Source organism: Thermobia domestica, chromosome 13, assembly GCF_964235325.1.
Source record: "Thermobia domestica chromosome 13, izTheDome1.hap1.1, whole genome shotgun sequence".
NCBI lineage: Eukaryota > Metazoa > Arthropoda > Insecta > Zygentoma > Lepismatidae > Thermobia > Thermobia domestica.
This window is the reverse complement of record NC_137466.1, coordinates 207,110,426-207,130,344: the sequence shown is the minus strand read 5'-3', so window position 1 is coordinate 207,130,344 and position 19,919 is coordinate 207,110,426. Positions and strand designations below refer to the sequence as shown.

General features: G+C 37.5%; 2 protein-coding genes across 2 annotated transcripts in view; both read left to right on the top strand.

Moving 5' to 3' along the window:
* The window catches only part of LOC145668977 (calcitonin gene-related peptide type 1 receptor-like), a 789,948-nt gene that overhangs the window by 366,615 nt on the left and 403,414 nt on the right, over positions 1-19,919 (top strand). The gene's annotated exons all lie outside the window — the stretch shown is intronic.
* Positions 16,430-19,816, top strand: LOC145667953 (uncharacterized). Its single transcript, XM_081735378.1, has one exon. The coding sequence runs from the start codon at positions 16,430-16,432 to the stop codon at positions 19,814-19,816; it is 3,387 nt and encodes a 1,128-aa protein (XP_081591504.1).

The window sequence follows — 19,919 nt, the reverse complement described above, 5'->3', positions numbered from 1 at the left end:
CAAGTATGGGACATTGGACGTCTTGTGACAATGTGCTATAGGCGTTTGCGAAGCTTCAGATCGAAAGGAAAATCGTTAATTGCTTGAAACATGAAATCTTAGGCAACCCGCCAATAAAGCATGTCATGTGGGTTGCATATAATCCAGAAAGATTTTTAAATCAGCAGCGTCTCACAGATCGCAGAAAAATACCAGTGAAAATTTACTTCGGTTGAATCGGAGTTCAGTGACCTTTGGAACAGAAAGGCTATACAAAACTTGAACCTACAACCTAGCGTGCAATCCTAATTACACGAGCGCCAACTAGGAATTGAACCCGGACATACCTAAGTATGGTAATCATATAGACATTATAGAGTACTAACGAAAACCACAAGTCAAGTGTGATAGAAACGTCATACATATAGAATTAGTGCAAAATCAACTCAAAAATAATGATCAACGACTTGTCAGCTATTTCAAGATATGAAAAAATTGGTGGAAATGTGAGAACCTTAAAAAAAACGCAATATTTTCTACTTCTGTAGAAACTCGCATGGCTTTAGATCGAACCAGGAAACCCTGAGATAAGATGTGAGCACACTATTGCTGAATCACCCTGTTCTCTATTGTGAAGTAGAGGAAAACGATGGCTCAGTGGTAGAACGCTTACCTCTGGTGCATGGAGTCCCTGGTTCGATCCCCCAGTCAAGTAAGTTTGTTGCGGACAACATTGTTTCCGTGGATTTTCTCGAATTACTCTCATATTCTCCCACATTCTTATTCCACTAACCCTTTCATCGTCATTCATCTACGTAAATCATCCATCTCCCTTAGCCTAACAGGCATAATCGTGATATATACGTTAAACTGAAAGATTTCATTTCATTTCCAATTTTTGTGAAATGTTACTTTTGAAGTATTACTTTTATTGTGAAATGTTACTTTTATATGTATATATGTCTTCCTACTCCAGTTGTGGTATGTCCAACAATTTGGCTTCGTGCAAACGCCGTATTTATTTTAAGATTGTGAAAAACTGAGACAAGCTTTTAAGTATCATAGATAAAGTTTTGCGAGAACAAACTGGTGCGTATGTATGTGTCTACCGAAAACGATGTTCGTGTACCAGCGCCGTAAAGAAAACCAGTTAAAAGTAGAAATAAAAAAAAACAAGAGTGAAGTTATGCCAAGATATCGATCTACCATGAAAGTAGACATTCAAACCAAAAAGCTAGGACGAAAAAACAAAAAACAAAATCGCAACAGCAGTTAAGAGCCCTGGTATCGTGCTGTTATATGTGTCAGAGTTCGGGGAGAAAATCCTTATCACACGCTCTGTAATACAATATTTTCTTTCTCTCTCTCTTTCTTTCCAAGTTTTATCCTCTCTTCTTTATTGTTTTGTATTCTCACACCTTGGCTTTAGCGTGGTTATGTTCTATTTATCTTTACAGTGTGTTGTCGCGGTTCGAATAAACATCCCGCTTTTGTCACCACTGAAAAAAGAAAACGTTGTCTTAAAGTCTTGTGATTTACTGTAATACCGTTAAGATCAGTTTGACTTATTGTTTCTTGTAATAAGTAATGTGTGTGCCACTGGTAAGTTTATCTGTTTGTAATTGTTAGAAGTACAAGGTGTGATCAAAATGTAAAGAAAGACTTGAATTTTTCCAGGCGACGTGATTTTAATAAGAATTTTCGAGCCATCGGCCAGGTGAAGATATTGACATCCGACGTTTCGAACACAAACATCGCATTCATCTTCAGGTGTTGTAATGAATCCCTGAAGATAAATGCGATGTCTGCATTCGAAACGTCGCACGTCAATATCTTCACCTGGCTGATAGTCCGAGAAGACTTATTAAAATACGGTGAATATACTTGCACAGTGACATCTATCGACGTTGTATCCATTTTAACTAGTAAGCCCGGTAGCCTAAACCTTTGGTGCAGTCAGTGTCGAGTTTAAACGAGTTGTGACATGTTAGTTAGCTTCCAGAGGCAGAAGAGTGAGGAAATGTTAAGAGTGTCTATCGAGCGCCAACATTCAGTTTTGTTTCAAACTACAAACAAGTTCCAAATGTCAAAATCAGTGTATGGCCATAAAGCGGTGGGATTGAAGACTGTTTGCAAGTGGTATGAGCGATTCAAAAGCGACAAGGAGTCGATTGGAAACTAGCAAAGTTCGAAACGTCCTTCGGCGTCAAAACCTGATGAAAACTTGCAAAAAGTGGCACAAATGATTTGTTCAAACAGACGAATGACTATTCGAGAGCTTTCCGAAAAACTAAACATCTCTATTCCGTCCGTGAAAATCATTTTAACTGCCGATTAAATGGGCAAATGGCTTCTTTCTTCACCACAAAAATGTGTCGTGCCACACATTGCTTTTGATCCGCGAGCTTTTGGCCGAAGAAAAAATATTCCTGTCTGTCCACATTCACTGTACTCTCCAGATATAACACCATGTGACTTCTAGCTCTTCCCTAAAATTAAAACCGTGTTGAAAGGAAAACGTTTCGACACCATTCCTGATATTGAGAGGGCCACTACAGGAAAGCTGAACGGCCTTCCAAAAGAATCCTTCCAGAAATGCTTCCAGTCAGGATTTAATGTTGGAATAAATGCATTGCTAACCAAGGACAGTACTCTGAAGGAGATTAAATCAAATTCTACATAAGCTTATTAGTTTGTTCCTAATAAAATTATTCATCGTATGTTTTGATCACATCTCGTATATGTAATGCTATTAGGAGAAAACAAAGAACAATTGGCGGGTGGGTGTGTAAAGTGCGTTGAGTCAAAAGTTAGTGTTTTAGAGAAGTCGCGTTGGAAACTTCAGATATAAGTCCAAAAATTCGGTTTTGGGTTTCAAACATAAATAAAAAAAAACAGTCTTATTAACATGAAGAGCTACAATAGCTAATCATTTTCCCAAAATTGGATTTTGGATTTATTTCTGAACTTTCAAATTCGATTTCTCTAAAAACACTAATTTTTGATTTAATGCACTTTTACGCACCCACCCACCAATTGTTACAATCTGCCACTAAATAGTGTGTTTTACATTATTACAGGCAAAAAAACGACATTCCTTTTAGCATCACAAAATTTTGTTCTCGAAAACTGCGCATAAGAATTTGTCTTCAAACATGTCCTGAGATCTATCAATTGATATGTCTTACACTGTCACAATATTATGGTTAAATAAAAATAAAGTTCAATCAATAGTTAATCATAAATTTTGGGGTTATCTAATGAACTACATTGTGTATAGGGTGCATTCACAAAGTTTCAAGACTGGTCTCAAAATAACAAATGTGCTCTACATTTTTGTTCAACGAACTAAAAGTCTTCAAAATGTGACCTTTGGGCATCAACACACCGCTACCAGCGGGTATTCCATTGTTCATAGGCTCCCTGAAAGTGTTCACGCACTAGGATGTGAAGGGACATCGTCGAAGCCGCCTGAGCCGCTGGAATCATGCCGAATCGCCTCTCTTTCAGGCCTTTCTTGATTCGGGAGAACAAAACAATAGCTGGGAGCTTGGTCGGGGCTGTAGGCTGGATGCGGCAGTGTTGCCACGTTGAACTGCCCCAAAACTTCACTTTTCTCATTTTCAAATCTTCTGTCATTAACTTGAAGACAGTAGTCGGAACCAATCCTAGTTCATCGGCAATTAATCTAACACTAACTGCAAGACGATGATCAATGTTTAAGAGTACACGCACTTTCACCAGATTTTCCTCAGTTAAGTTTGTTGCAGATCTCCCAGGACGGTCATCCTCTTCAACGTTCTCGTGGCTCTCTTTGAACCTCTTGTGCCAAATGCAAAGCATTGCACGTGACATGGCGTCTTCTTTGAAGGCTTCCTGAATCATACGAAAAATCTCTGTACCGGTTTTATTCAGTTTCGCACAGAGCTTAACAGCATAACGCTGCTCCAAATGTTGCTGCATTTTCCACTCACTTAGGTTTCGACGGGGGTCACTCACACGCACTCACGCCACTAGCGATCTACTCGCTCTCGCGTCTCGGAGGCAACTGACGCTTGTGCGGCGCTTAGCTGACACCCCCCTCTACTGCACCCTGACGGTAGAACGGGTCTGCGCGCAGGCCCCTACTCAGATAACACTCAGTCTTTAAACCTTGTGAACCACCCTGTACTACCTTCATTATTGGTTTTGTCTTAATAAGTGGCCTAGTTTTTATTATTATTATTATTATTATTATTATTATTATTATTATTATTATTATTATTATTATTATTATTATTATTATTATTATTATTATTATTATTATTAAATATTCTGCTCTTTGGCAGGACATGGGACTAATAAGGGTTTTTTTTTATTCTCGGTTTTAATTTTGGGCCGCGAAATGTTTCTTCTACGTTTCTCACTTTTCAGCTTCTTTTAATGCTCAATATTTCCTTGTATTTTTCAAATCATCGATCAGTTGTGTTCTTCTTCCTATTCCTCCCTTTCCTTCCATCTTTGCTTCTATGGCGGTATGAAGAAAACAGTTTTCTTCGCAAGATATGTCCAATCTAATTGACATTCCTACGAAAGGATGGTGGCTATAAGCGTCCTCTTCTCTCCTATCTGTTTTAAAAGATCTTCGTTTGTTATCTTCTCTGTCTATTTTATCTTCTCCATCTTCCTCCAACACCACATTTCGAAACTCTCTAAATATTTCTTCTCTAACTTCCGTAATGTCCAAGTCTGTGAACCATAAACTCTATATATATAACACTTGACCAACCTCTTCCTTAGTCCAATATTAAGATTGTTACTTAAGAGTGATTTTTTTTTTTTTTTTGTTGTTGGCAATTCTTGACTCTCTTTTCTTTGGGTGTAGCAATTCTTGACTTGATCTCCCTGGTGTAGTACGCGTCTCTCGTCAAAATACTTCCCAGATATTTTGAAATGATCGACCTCTTCAAGTTCTCTTTGTACTGTTGTCATACAGTATTAATTTTTTTTAGATTTACAAAACCAATAGATTTTGTCCATTTTCTCAAGAACTACGGATGAGGATCTACGCTCAACACATCATTTTGTTTAGTTCGATAAGATCTATCCATTGGTGTATGCCTCATCTTTGGACTTTTTTTTCGTTAACCGCTAATAAAATTTTTGAATTTATGTTTACTTTCACCGTTGGAGAAGAACTCTTTCTAAGGTCTTTGGTTTCTCCTTTTACGTTCTTTTTTTATATACTAGACTCACGTGTATCCGACTTGCTACTATCCGGCTTCCGTACTATCCGCCCTAGTTTTCTTTTATCGCAATTAAATGAGGATGGCAAGGTCTTGCATTGGCAACATTGTCAAGGCATTAGAAGCGGGCGTCTGCTACGATCCTCTTACGTGTCCTGTGCAGAATACAAGTTGTAACAAGAAAAGAACAGCGTTCTGCTTCTTGTTCATTGTTTCGTCATTGTGTAACGGACCTCAATACAGTACGCTTGCCGCGCTTCCTGATTATAACTGTATAGTACGTACAATATTGTATTCGTAAATTGTTCTTGGGGTATACTTAATGTTCATAAAGAAATGAGTTCATAGAACTCTGGCCTATCCGGCTTTTTTATCTGGCCTGCCCTTTCGACACATTAGGCCGAATACTCGAAAGTCTACTGTATTTGTTCAAATCGCCATATTATGCAATGTACTTTTTGTTTTCTTTCCTTTTTCTTTGTTTGTTTGTTTGTTTGTCTAAAAATGATTCACACAGACAAATTGAACTCAAAAAGTTTTCTACCTGCTCATATACATATTATTGCTCTATCAAACGTCATGTGTGTACGTGTGTGTATCTTTTTTTTTCTTGTCCTTGTATTTTGAGATGTATGTGACATGCACGATACCAAGCGTACTTCTTTCTTTCTTTCTTTCTTTCTTTCTTTCTTCTCTCTCTCTCTCTCTCTCTCTCTCTCTCTCTCTCTCTCTCTCTCTCGAAAACAAAACAAAAATTTGTCTGTATTTTCCTCCAGTTTAATACGTGTTTTCGCTTCAAGAAACATTTGTCAATGTCATGTTTTTGCATTTTCATATGTCCTCATGATCGTATCTTTCTTTCTGTTCAGTTTTTTCTTTTAATTTCTTTTTCCTTTCACAATTTTTATCTCTTTTTCTGTTAGCAACTTTTTTTTTTCTCAAAGGAAAAAAGTAAATAACACGCTAGTTTGAAAGAGATAAATGTAATATATATGGTATGATAGTAATACTAAAATGTTCCATCACATAAGCACACTTGTAAAACTCTTAATAATGTGCAAGATGTTGGTTGCTACATAATTTTAATAGAAACTTTGTAGATTGCCAGTTCTTCAGACGGAGAGAATACCTTTCATTTCGGACATAAAGGGCACCAAAATTGTCACCAATCAACTTAGAGACCCAAAAAACGAAGAATTGGACTCTAATGTCGGTCATTTTCAATATTTTTACCTGTCACCAATTCCCCGTAGGAGCACTAATGGGGACTGAATTTGACTTTAAATGGCATCGAAAATTCACTGTTCATTTCAACAAACTCGAAAACTGAATTTGGCACTAATATCGGTCATTTTCGACCATTTATATATATATATATAAAGATATATATTCCCCTCCCCCAATTTGAGGGGCTGAATTTGGATATAAACGACATCGGGAGTGTCACTGTTCTTCTCAGCCACTCCTCAAACTATGGATTCGACTCTAATATCAGTTATTTTCGATCAATTTTATATATCTTCCTCTCCCCTCTCCTAAGTTGCATCATGAAAGTGAAATGATAAAAACCATTCCAGGCCCGAATGTCATCTATGTTGAAAATTTTATTCAGATTATTCGGGTGGTACAAGAGTTATTAAGTTACAAACTTAGTCACTTCATTTTTATTTATATAGGTTATATATATATAGCTATTACGTCAATGTATTTATCGGTTAACAAATAAGGTCTTTAACATGCAATTATAATAATATATAGGCCTACTACTGTCATTATTGGCAGCTCACTTGCCGCGAGCTGAAAATTTCTATGCGCCACAGCTATAACCTCTTCGTCTTCAGAACACCGTCAGGCAATTGGAGTCTATTTCTCCACTTACTGTTTTTCCTTCTACTGTACTTCCCATCAAGCTCCTCAGCATAAATTTCTTCTCATACAACGCCCAACCAGTTTTCTTCCTCTTTTTAATTGCATCTATAATTATTCTTCTAGCTTCTGTTATTTCTAACACTTCCTCGTTTGTTTTATGTTTAAAACAGGTAATATTCTGTGTTCTTCTCCACACTTACATTTCAAAAAGCTCGAGTCTTTTTTTCGTTATTTTTGCGTCCCATAGAGTTCAATACTTAACACGAAACATTTCATAAATCTTTTTCTTAATTCTTTATTCAAAAAAAAAAAAATGGCAAAATATTATTTTCCTCTCCCTAAATGGTTCTTTCGCCATTCCTACTCTTACTTTTATTTCACGTTAACACTCCGTGTCTTCTCAAATGATACTACCTACATATCCAAAATTAGCTACTTTCCTACATTGATATAAAGCGTTTTGTTCGAGTCACCATTACTTTTGTCTTTCTAGCGTCTATTTTCATTCCATATTCTTCGCAGCGTTTCCTCAAGTTGTCCAACATCTTATTAGTCTTTTCATATTCTTCTATAACCGTCACTATCATCTGCAAACCGTACTTTTATAATCCTTTTACTTCCCGTCTTCCTTATGCAGTCTCCTTTTCATTATTTCTTTTTGATAGATATTACTAGGGAAATAAACGTATTGTGACATTATACTCTGTCGAAACTCTCTTCAACTTGTTCTTTTCCCTGTCGTTTCTTTCTAATACTTATTTATTGATTTATAAGTTTCATATGACCCTTAGATCCTTCAATTCCAACTAACCCTTCTTTAGAACTCGCATCAACCATTCTCATTTCATTCCGTCTAAAGCCTATCTTCATTAATAAACACAATATACTTCTCCTTGTCTGTTTCTCTATAAACCTTTCACAATAACTAAAAAAATAGTGATCGATTCAACTTAATGTTATATTCTAGACCGTAGCTAGGGGATAGCCAGGAGAGAGTGACCCCTTTGGAAAAACCTCACTCAGCCCCTCCTTGAAACTTCAAATGATTTTGTTTCTACGTAGCTCATAAAGGAAAATAATATTTCGTAATAATGGGTACGTACCGGTACTTAGGAGTTAAATATGAATGTAAAACGAATTGAAGTTAGCCCCTTGCAAAATTGTCTAGTCCCTCATGTCTTAACGCTCTGGTAATGAGTCTGGTTACTGATGGGTTTTATTTTCTTTCAGAAACGGTACAGCGTTTGTCCCATCTTTGATTTTAGAATATTAATTAATATTCTTTTCAGAAGAAAACAATCAGGGCAAAACCACACAATATACATGCACGTACGGTATATATGAATATTCCCTACGTAACCATAATAATCGTTAGAATGAAAAATTACAGAATCTCAGCGGCGTTTAATACATTCTATCGTTGAAGACAGCAATAGTATATGTGTTCCATGGGAATACACATTTATTTTGCTCTCCTTTTCTGCCTGAAATATTAATTTGACGTTATCATGCTTTTCGGAATACATTTGTATAGAAGCTAGCTTCATTTGAGCCGATACGAGAACCATTTACATATGCAGAGAGAGAGAATATTTCGTATACGTATTGAAAGATGGCGTGCTGCTGCTGTCGAGATAAGCATATATCTAAAGGCTAGAAAATATATAGAAATTGCTTACAAACTGCTCTTGCACAAGAGAGGAAAGCACAAATTTTGTTTTGTGATTTAGTGGTTGTGAATTTGCTCCAAGCGAACCGAGTGGCTATAATACCGTATAGAGATATTGAGAAAACGTTAGTTTGGCAAGCAATATCCACTATCTTCACCTCTTTTCACCCGGGAACCATGAATCAATGGTGCCATCTCTGAGATCACAGTTGCAAACTCAACCGTTAAAAAACAATCATTATGAAAAATAAATATATATGTACTGTTATTTAAACCCCGCGCTAGAGATTCGAAAACAAGTTGTAAGCAATAAGCAACAATGGCAACATAGAGACTACCAGGCGCGCGTCCAGAATTTTTTGTTGGGAGAGGTCCAAACTTTAGGAATGGGATCGAATACTACAAGCCACCAAGGGCGCCGATCCTGGGGGGCTAGGGGAACCCGAGACTCCCTAAAGCTCATATGAGTCCCCTCATTGTATTTGTGAATATACAGTATAATATTTGGCATAATTTGAATGCAATTTGCCTTGATATCCTCATATATGCCTTCTGCATCTGAATCAACCCCCTCAAATTTACAGAGAAATCGACACCCTTGCAAGCCACTACGTCTGTGTAGTATTGAACGGGTATTATTCGGCACTCGGAAAGACGGTAAGTAATTGTAAATACTATAAGAAAAAGAGTGCAGATGAAGTATAAGATTCTATAATGCTATATCAATCATTTCCCTGTTAAACAAGTATACTTTTATTGAGAGAGTGTACAAATGTGTTGACTTAGGGAACTTGGGAGGTACGGACCCGGTGAACCCCCATAGATGCGCCCCCTGGCTACTAATGTAAAGAGGGCCAGGATAGAGAGGGGGAGTTTCCGAATAAGGGGACGAAGTCTGAAAATTTTAATTGAAAGATATTTATAATTAAAATATAAATACCACTTAGGCTTTTTTTTATCTTATTAATCATTATAGTGTAAAAATAACAAGTTTGATAGGAGTATATTCACAGAAAACGATATATATATATATATTTTACCAACAGTTTCGTGTTAATGGATGGCGTGTTTTGAGCCTACTTTTGACGGCTGTTAGTGACATAATTTTTAACGCCATAAACAATTAAACATTGTTTTTGGTTGGATTTTCTCGAAAACTTTGCATCAGAATTTATCCTCAAGTATTCATTTTCTTTATGTCGATGAGATGGTGTCACTACGTCAGAAGGACCCGAACGAAAGACCGAGGACAGAAATTATTATTATTATTATTATTATTATTATTATTATTATTATTATTATTATTATTATTATTATTATTATTAGGGTGGGCTATAAGTCCCTTACCACCCCTTGTAAAATCCATGTTCGTGGAAAATAATGAACAAAAACCATGTAGTAACATAGTAGGCCAAGGGGGTATTCGGATTGTGATGGTGAGCAAGGTGGCGGCCCTCTTGAAAGCCGCCATCTTGAATTCATGTCAAGATTTTTAAATGGGAAAATGTTCATGCGGCGCATCATTTTAGGCTAGAAGTTAAAGACAAATACAATGGTGAAATCGGTTTGTTGATATCTTAATTTGTTCAAAAGTTACAGGCATTTCAAATTGCTAATTTTACCTGTCACGCATGGTGTTGCACGTGCTCTACGTGGCCCCCATCCCGAGTTATGCACAAGGTAAGTCGTTCAACCCAATCGTCCATGACCCTCAAAAGAGTTACTGGTGAAATATCGGCACAGGCTGCAAATATGCGTTCTTCCAGGTGTTCAAGATCCCGGATCTTTTCGGCGTATACCTTTGCCTTCAGATGACCCCACAGATAAAAATCCAAGGGCGTTAGATCTGGTGATCGTGATGGCCATTCAATGGGACCATGGTGCCCAACCAACGTCCAGGAAATTGTTCATCCAGATAGGTACGATCTGTAATCCGTAATGCGGAGGGGCACCATCCTGCTGGAAAAAGAGTAGAAATGTGCCGTCCTCGGACAATATGGAAGGGAGGATGAGATCCCGCAACATATACAAATACCGTTCAGCAGTAAGGGTGCCATAAATGATGAATTGACCAATTAATTTGGTGCCCCATAGACCACACCACACCATTAATTTGCCGGTACCTACCATTTTGTAAGAGTCAACCCACTGAGGATTTGTCGGGGTCCAATAGCGACAGTTTTACTTATTCACTTCCCCAGTGCCATAAAAATTGGCCTCATCGGAAAATAAAATTTGTGTGTCGAATATGAGATCCGTTTGCAACTGTGCAAGGGCCCAGTCGCAAAATTCCACAAGACGATCAGAGTCATCTTTAGATAGATGATGTTGAAGTTGCAATTTGTACGGATGCCACTTGCTTTTCTGTAAGATACGTCTGATGGATGTACGGCTGACACCGCATTCCATGAACAGACGACGGGTACTGCGGTGTGGTGATGTAGCAAATGATGCCAGCACTGCTACTGATGTAGCTTCATCTGTTTCGGTCGTGGGTCTTCCACACCTCGATTTATCTGCTCTGGATCCAGTACCCATGAACTTCTGGAAGAGTTTGGCGACACTAACATGGGACACAGGATGTCAATCTGGGTGCCTGGCATCGAATTCAGCTACTACAGCCCTTGCACTCCTTCCTCCCCATGTCCTGATCAACTCCTTCCTCTCTGCTGTCGTTAGCGGCATAATTATTCACTTGCAGCAACAGAAACAGTACGGTAAAATTAGCAATTTGAAATGCTTTTAACTTTTGAACATATTAAGATATCAACAAACCGATTTCACTATTGTGTTTGTCTTTAAATTCTAGTCTAAAATGATTGCCGCATGACCATGTTTCCATTTTAAAATCTTGACGTGAATTCAAGATAGTGGCTTTCAAGATGGTCACCATCACAATCCGACTTCCCCCTCGGCCTAATATGTTACTACATGGTTGTTATTCACTATTTTCCACGAGCACGGATTTTACAAGGGATGGTAAGGGACTTTTGGCCCAGTCTGTAGGTATCTACCATTTTTGGCAGGTCACTTGCCGCAACTGAGAAGCTTCCATACTTCACGATCTTCCGCTAACTTCTTGGTCTTCACGTACGATTTTTTCTGTTTTGATATAATCCATCTTGTAGCCTCCTACGCCCCTTTCCTCTCTTTCCTGCCACAATACCCTCTAGAACGTCACTCATGACACAGTTCCTTCTTAGCCAATGTCCCAACCAATTTAGGCCCGAGTCAAACAGACTCCGCATTAGAAGGCCCCAGAATCAAAAAGGTCCCGCGTCAAAACTACCTTGCGTCAGAAAAGGCAGGATCATAAGGTCCTTTCTGTCTCTGCACTTTGATTAGATATGCCAACTGATATCTATGACTCATCTTTAAATATATTTTTTTTTCATTATAACTTAATAATTTTGGAGTTACAATGGTTAACGTTTTCTAATATTTAATTGTAATCACTGTAAAGACTGTATTTTCTCTAAAATTAACAGTTTCAGAATTATTTTTATTTATTTCATAAATAATTATTCACTAACTCAAAAAGTATTAAATGACTCAGTTTTTATGGGAAATTTAAATTCCTTTAAAAAGAGATACGAAAACAGAAAATCACTTTATAAGCAAAAGAGAGAATGTTTCTTAAATCGAGTTGGCCACCATTTTGATGACGTCATCATGTCTACATGCCATACACCAGTGAGTGACACCATCAAAATTGTTTACCAGAAGGCTCCTCTAAATAAAAAAAAATCATCCCTCATCTTATCTTCACGAAAGGTGCTACGGAATGACATTACATGCTCTCTTACTAAAGCCTGTGACAAACATCTTTGCATTTCAGCTAAACGAATAAAACGCGCTTTGACGCGACGTTGCCGAGTAGTAAAGGGGTATGGCTATTGCTAAGCAGACGAACTAAAGCGCGATCAGGTGGCAGTGGATAGACGTGGATAAGCACAAAATAAACGTGGCAATACCGGTGGCCTCTCATTTGCCAGCAGCATTTAAAGTGAACTTGGAGCGCCGCCTTCAAATGCCAAGATGTTTGTCACGCCGTTTAATATCATGTACTGCCGTTTTGCTAGTGTTCTATTAAAGAGGTTAATAAGAGTGTACCTAAGTATATAAGTTTCATCCCAATATGTATCGTTGTTCTTGTATAGCAGCAATTTTTATATTTTAGAAAATAATTGTCTTCTAGATTTTTCGAAAATTGTGCGTGACCTTTTATCTGACATACATCATTCTTAATAACAACCTTTAAACGGACGCAATGGCTCCTTCAGGGCTTTAAACTTCAATATCTCAGCCCCAAATTAAGCTAGAAAGATAATTTAGGTATCAATGTGTTCCTGATGGTTGGAGCTTTCCACCAATATACATTTTGTGTATATAGGGCATACCACGGTCAAGGAAAAAGTTCGTGTTTTTAGAGGTCAGCAGGGTAACAAACAGAAAGGTTTGCAACAGTTCTTCGAAAATCATAGTCTTTATAGGAATTTCGTTCTGAATTTTCATCTCGCTTTCTACTGCAACAATGGCTACTATTTTTTTTTTAAATTATTGTCACAAGTGTATTGCCTACTAGAGACCTGCACGGGCCGGGCTTGAGCGGTCCGACTCTGTTATTTCTTTGGACAGGGCTGGGCTTGTGCGGGCCCACACTGATTTCTCTTCAGGTCGGGCCGGGCTTGGGCCGATTAATTGCAATTCTTTAATAATTATTGACTTTCGTTAAACGATAATTAGAATAAAGGCATACGTTGAAGAAGTGTGCCCGTGAAAAATGTTATAAAATGAAACTTTAGAAATTTATCGGGCCCGGACCGGGCTTGGTCCAAGAATTTTTAAAAACTTATCGGGCCGGGCCGGGCTCGGGCCGAAAATCTCCAAAACTTTTCGGGTCCGGACTGAGCCGGGGTTAGGTACATTCGGGCTGGATTGGGCTCGGGCAGAATAATTCGGCCCGTGCAGGTCTCTATTGCCTACACATTAGTATCATTTTGTCAGCGTAGGGTATCTGCAAGGTTTGCCAGAGCCCTCCAAATTCTAATTTTTATATTTTTAGGACTTTTTGTTTCTTCTTTTTTTTCTACAAAGAGGGTGAGAATTGCACAAATGTTATCTCGTTGTAATCTGTTTTTCATAAGTTTTCGAATGATGTATAAATCATGACATTTTTCTCTGCTTCAGAGGCCTAATCACTGCGAAATTAAAACACCGCTAATTTTACAGTAATTATGTGATATCTTAAAATAGATAAAAGATAATCGAAAAGTGGAACAAGAGCACGTTAGGCAATATTATTTTGCATGAGGTACCGTTATCACGAGTCACCTAGTAGCTTTCCGTTTGCAGCAAATTAGAAACGCGAAAATAAATGCCGATTTTCTAAATGGCTGCAAATTGGAAACAGATAAGGGAGTCGTGATAACGGTATCACATGTAAAATAATGTTGTCTAGTGAGCTCTTGTTCCACTTTTCGATTATCTTTCATCTGTTTAAAAAATCACATAATTAATGTAAAATTAGCGGTATTTTAATTTTTTCGTGATGGGGCTTCTTCACTGCAAATAATATTGCAGAATTTTTCATATCTTGTTGAAGGGGAAGTTAAAGCTTGGAAACTACCCTTTGAGTACACCACTGTTCACATCTACACTGAATTGCTTTTCTCTATTCAAATACATTTTTCATATTGAGTTAAAAATTAGTTAGCTAATGGAAATAAACGTGTTACTTGAGATTCTGACTGATTTAGACCATTTCCGCGTCTTGAACCACATTTGATGATCGATTTCCAGCTATTTAAAGGGATTCTCCTGGTTCGGCGATAGCTCATCTATTTTGTTTCCTCTTCGTGTTGGATCTCTCTACTTCGTTCGAAATCAAAGTAAGGATGTTACTAGCAGGCAAAATGCCAAATGATCAGTGTTCCTTTCGTAATTGCTTCCTTTTATATATTACTTGTTGGCCAGGCATGTTTTCCTTGATAACGGTAAAAAAAAAGAAGAAGAAGTAAACTTTATCTGGAGTTTCTCAGTTGCAATTTGTGTACAAATAGAATATTTGTTTATACCCGTAAAGTTACTAAAAGAAACTAAATACAGTACTTCCTTCGCAGACTCCAAGCCTTTCATATCAGTTGACCAGAGATGTAAAACTGGCAAGGCTGACTACCAGGGTGTGTAGTCCACGATACGATAAATTTTAAATTCTACATCCGATGAAAAACATAAGAATTCTGATCTTCGTTTTTGAGACTACAAATTTTACTTGTCTCGTGGGAAGCACTAGTTTATCCAAATCTTACAAGGGAACATTCCGATTTGGTGAATTCAATTGCTGAAAATAATTGCTAGCACTGAATTCAGCACTAAAAGAAACAGAAAAACAGGGTGTTTAGTGGCTGACCGTATACAGGGTGGGAGATAAGTGAGGGCGAAGTGCGATAATAGAAAATGTCTAGAAGTACCATGTTAATTTTGAAACTAGTAGAGGGATTGAGGTCAAATGTTGGATATGAGGAATGCTTGTAGAGTTCCACTGAATAGACATAATGTGAATCATCGGGGCATCTTAAAAGCCACCATGTTGGAATTAGCGCAACAAGAATATACGGGAAAGAGGTCATGTGACATCAGGATTTTGACGGACACCGTTTATTGAAATCAATAGTGGCCAAACACAGTTTGAGACCTTTGTAACAGGAGGCGTTCCATGCTACGGCAATGTAGTAATACTGTCGTAAAGGTGACGTGATCGAGGAACAAGCACAAACATCAATGAGACCACTTTCCACCCAACAAACGTCCCGATCTACCCAATATTTGGTCATATGCTGGTAATTGTGACCAAGGACAACTTGACTGACGTTTTATGGTCTTCCATAGAGCAGATAAATCTGCTGCTCCTCGTTGATTTATGGAGAACCAATAAAGATAAAGACTTGTGGCAGAAACCGGACAATATTGAACTTACCCGATTCCTAATCTCTGATATTTGCATGTCATTCACAGAACCGTTGGATGTGTTCTTCTTAAGTCCTATAAGAATTTCATAAAATATATAATATACATCGTTTTTCCGTCATCTGACTTCAAAATATGACAACGCGACAACTTCATTAATTAGCAATCACTCACCTACTTCCAGTTTGCAGCCAAGGTTCCAAGCTATGATTAAATATGCTGTAGAGACTTTTATTGTGAGTTTGTATCATTGTCATTATATTTGCATAACGTTTCTCTTTTGTTTTTAAAAAACAGCGTGTGTGTGAGTGTTTGCAAGTTGAGCACCAAGAGATCCATACAAGACGGTCCTCCGGAATTCGTAAAAGAGACAATATAACAGTAAGTTGTAAGTGTTCAGTTGTTGTGTAGTTAGTGCAAATAAACATTTATTCATTTATCACAATTAAGTTGTTTTGTAAACATTTATTCATCAAAAGACGATTCATTGGTCAGCTCCGACCGGATCACAGTGAACTAGCGTTTGATATAAACTGTGAATGTGTATGTGAACAATTGTTACATTGCTCTTTCTTTAGTTTTGTTCGTGTGTGCAGTGACGTTTATTAATTCTTCTGGAACTTATGTGAATAGACATAAGTGAGAACACGTTCATCAGTGTGGACTTGTGTGTGGACTTGTGTTCATTAGTTAGTGTGGACTTACAATATTTTTCAAGATGGAGGACTCAGAAAGAAGCAAGTTAGTGAAACAACGTGGTGTGTGCAAAAGTCAACTGACAAGAATTCAAAATTACGTAAGTAATATTAATTCAACAACTACAATTAGTCAGGTGAAAGTACGTAAGACTGCAATGATTGAGTTGTATAAAAAGTTCGATGAAGTACAATCACAGTTAGAAATAAATTACGAACAAGTAGAGGACGACGCATACAGGGAGGAGTTTGAAACCAGTTACTATGATGTATTAGCGCAACTAGAGGATTTTATTATTCAGCGTAGTCAGGAATCTCATTCAAACAATTCTTCGAAAAATGAGAATCAGGTGTCAAATGATCAATTAAAATTGCCTCGTGTTGAATTGCCATCATTTGAAGGACGATACGAAAATTGGCTTTCATTTTCAGACAATTTTAAAGTTATGATTCATAATAACGATAACGTGTCAGTGTTGCAAAAGTTCCATTACCTTAGGAGTGCATTGAGAGGGGAGGCGTATGATTTAATAGCGAATCTGCAAGTTACAGAAGCTAATTATAAAATTGCATGGCAATTATTGAAAGACAGGTATGAAAATAAGCGTTTGATTGCAGCTACTCATGTCCGTAATTTGTTACATATTAAATGTATCACAAAGGAAACTACATCAGAATTAAGAGAATTTATTAATACAGCTACTAGTAACTTGAATGCATTACGAGCTTTAGATTTGCAGACACCACTAGAAGAGGTTTTGTTAGTTCAACATTTCGTTTCTCAATTAGACAGTAACACTAGGCGTGCGTGGGAGTTACAAATCACAGATCATTCTTTCCCTCCCTTATCAGAGTTCTTTGCTTTCTTGGAACGTAGGTGTCAAGCATTTGAAACTATAAAAAATACACCATCGCAGGAAGTAGTGTCAAGGTCAAGGGGCGATAAAAATAGACAGAGTGCTGAACCAAAACAAAAAGAAAAAACAACCAAATCATACGTGACAACAACTCAGTCTTTCTGTAACTTTTGTAAACAAAACCTAATACATCAGCTGTTTAAATGTCCTGCATTTTTAAACGCTGAAGCAAAAGAAAGACAAGACTATGTTCGAGATAATTTATTGTGTTTCAACTGTCTCAAAAAAGAATGTAAAGTTAAGACGTGCAGATCAGGTGGCTGTAAACGATGCTCCAAAAGGCATAATACCTTGCTGCATTATGACGTAATGTCAAAAACAGATGAGAAAACCAGTGTTGCTAATTCACAATCAAGAAATTTTTCGAGTCATTCTAATACGAATAGGGAAAATATGACACAAGGTTCTTATTGCATTTTTAAGGGAAAACCAAATGTTACTGTCATGTTATCTACTGCTATAGTAAATATACGAGATGCAAATGGTAAATTACATCCATGTAGAGTATTATTAGATTCTGCCAGTCAAAGTAATTTTGTAACTGAAGATTTAGTTCAAAGGTTGCGTCTACCTAAAAATAAACACCGAGTTCCAATTCAAGGTATTAATAGTGTGATTAGTGAAACAAAGCATTGTGTAGATGTACATATAGAATCAAGAATTCGTGAATTTGCAATTGATGTAAACTGTTTAGTTTTGCTCAAAATAACAGATAACATTCCAAGTAGGCCAATAGATCATGCTGATTGGAACTTGCCGACAGACATAGTGTATGCAGATCCTAACTTTCACCAACCAGATACTATTGATATTTTGTTAGGCGCGGAAGTGTTTTTGGACATTTTGCGATCGCATAAACTAACTAGACCCGGGAATTATCCAGTGGTACAAGAGACTGAATTTGGGTACATTTTGGCGGGTAAAGTTCCTACAACAAGAGATTCTAGTATACCACAAGTGTCATTTTTTGTGCAAGAAAGTAACCTTGATAGACAGTTACAGACATTTTGGGAGCTCGAAACGATACATTCAACAGTTATGACTCAAGAAGAAAAGCAATGTGAACGACACTTTGAGGAAAACACTACCAGAGATAGCAGTGGTCGATTCGTTGTACGTCTGCCAATTAAGCCAAGCCATAAACTATTAGGAGAACCATATAATTTAGCTCTTCGTAGATTTTACCAGCTAGAAAGACGGTTGCAGCAGTGTCCAGAAATTAACGAGCAGTACCGTAACTTTATGAGGGAATATGAAGAATTAGATCATATGAAACCAGTGAAAGAAGAACATGAAGATAATGGTATGAAATGTTATCTGCCACATCATGCAGTATTGAAACCATCCAGTACCACAACAAAGCTAAGAGTGGTTTTCGACGCTTCTGCAAAGACTTCAACGGGGGTTTCATTAAACGACATACTTATGACAGGACCAACAATCCAGCAAGATTTACATTCAATTGTCACGAGATTTCGAACCTTTCCTATTGCTTTTACGGCGGATATTCAGTCAATGTATCGAATGATTAAAGTTCATGAAGATGACATTGGACTGCAAAGAATTCTGTGGAGATATTCATCAGTGGAACCAGTCAAGATTTATGAGTTGCAGCGGGTCACATATGGTGAAGCATCATCACCATATTTGGCGACGGCGTGTCTTCGAAGGTTAGCGGAAGAAGAAAGAAGTAAATATCCTCAAGCAGCGACAGTATTGGAACGCGATTTTTATATGGATGATGTAAGCTCAGGATGTCATAACGTTGAACAGGCGTTAAAGCTTCAGAAAGAACTTATTCAATTATTGCAAAGCGGTGGGTTTACTTTAAGAAAATGGTGGTCGAACGAGCCAGTATTGTTGGAAGCAGTTCCAGAAGAACATAGGGAAATTCACTTACCGTTTGAATTTGAGTCCGAGTCAGGTGTTTCAACATTGGGTTTAACGTGGAATCCTGCATCAGATAAGCTTCTCATCACCAACAAGTCAGTTAAAGAATGTCTCACGACCAACATACCAACCAAACGTCAAGTGACTTCGACCATAGCAAAAATATTTGATCCTTTAGGACTCATAAGCCCAGTAGTTACTCCGTTTAAGATTTTCTTACAACAAATGTGGATCCATAAGATCAATTGGGATGATCAAATACCATCAGAGCTCTATCAACAATGGTTAGACCTGTGTCATCATCTTCCAAGTGTTAACGAAATACAAATTGATAGATGTGTAGTATTGAAGAATTATGTTCATGTCGAGATACATGGGTTTGCTGACAGCAGTCAACTTGCGTACGGCTGTTGCATTTATGTTAAAACTGTGGACATTTCAGGCAAAACTACTGTTAAACTTTTGGGTTCTAAATCGAGAATAGCTCCTATTAAAAAGATAACGTTACCAAGACTTGAACTTTGTGCGGCAGTACTTTTGAGCAGGCTGTATCGGAAAATAATTCCGATATTAAACATTTCAGTGAATAGTACTTACTTCTGAAGCGATTCAAAAATAGTACTTGCATGGATATCATCTCCAGCTGCCAGATGGAAGGAGTTCGTGGCAAACAGGGTTGCAGAGATACAGGAGATCACATCAGTCA

Coding starts and splice junctions, on each gene's coding strand:
- LOC145667953 (XM_081735378.1), top strand. CDS start 16,430: ATGGAGGACTCAGAAAGAAGCAAGTTAGTGAAACAACGTGGTGTGTGC.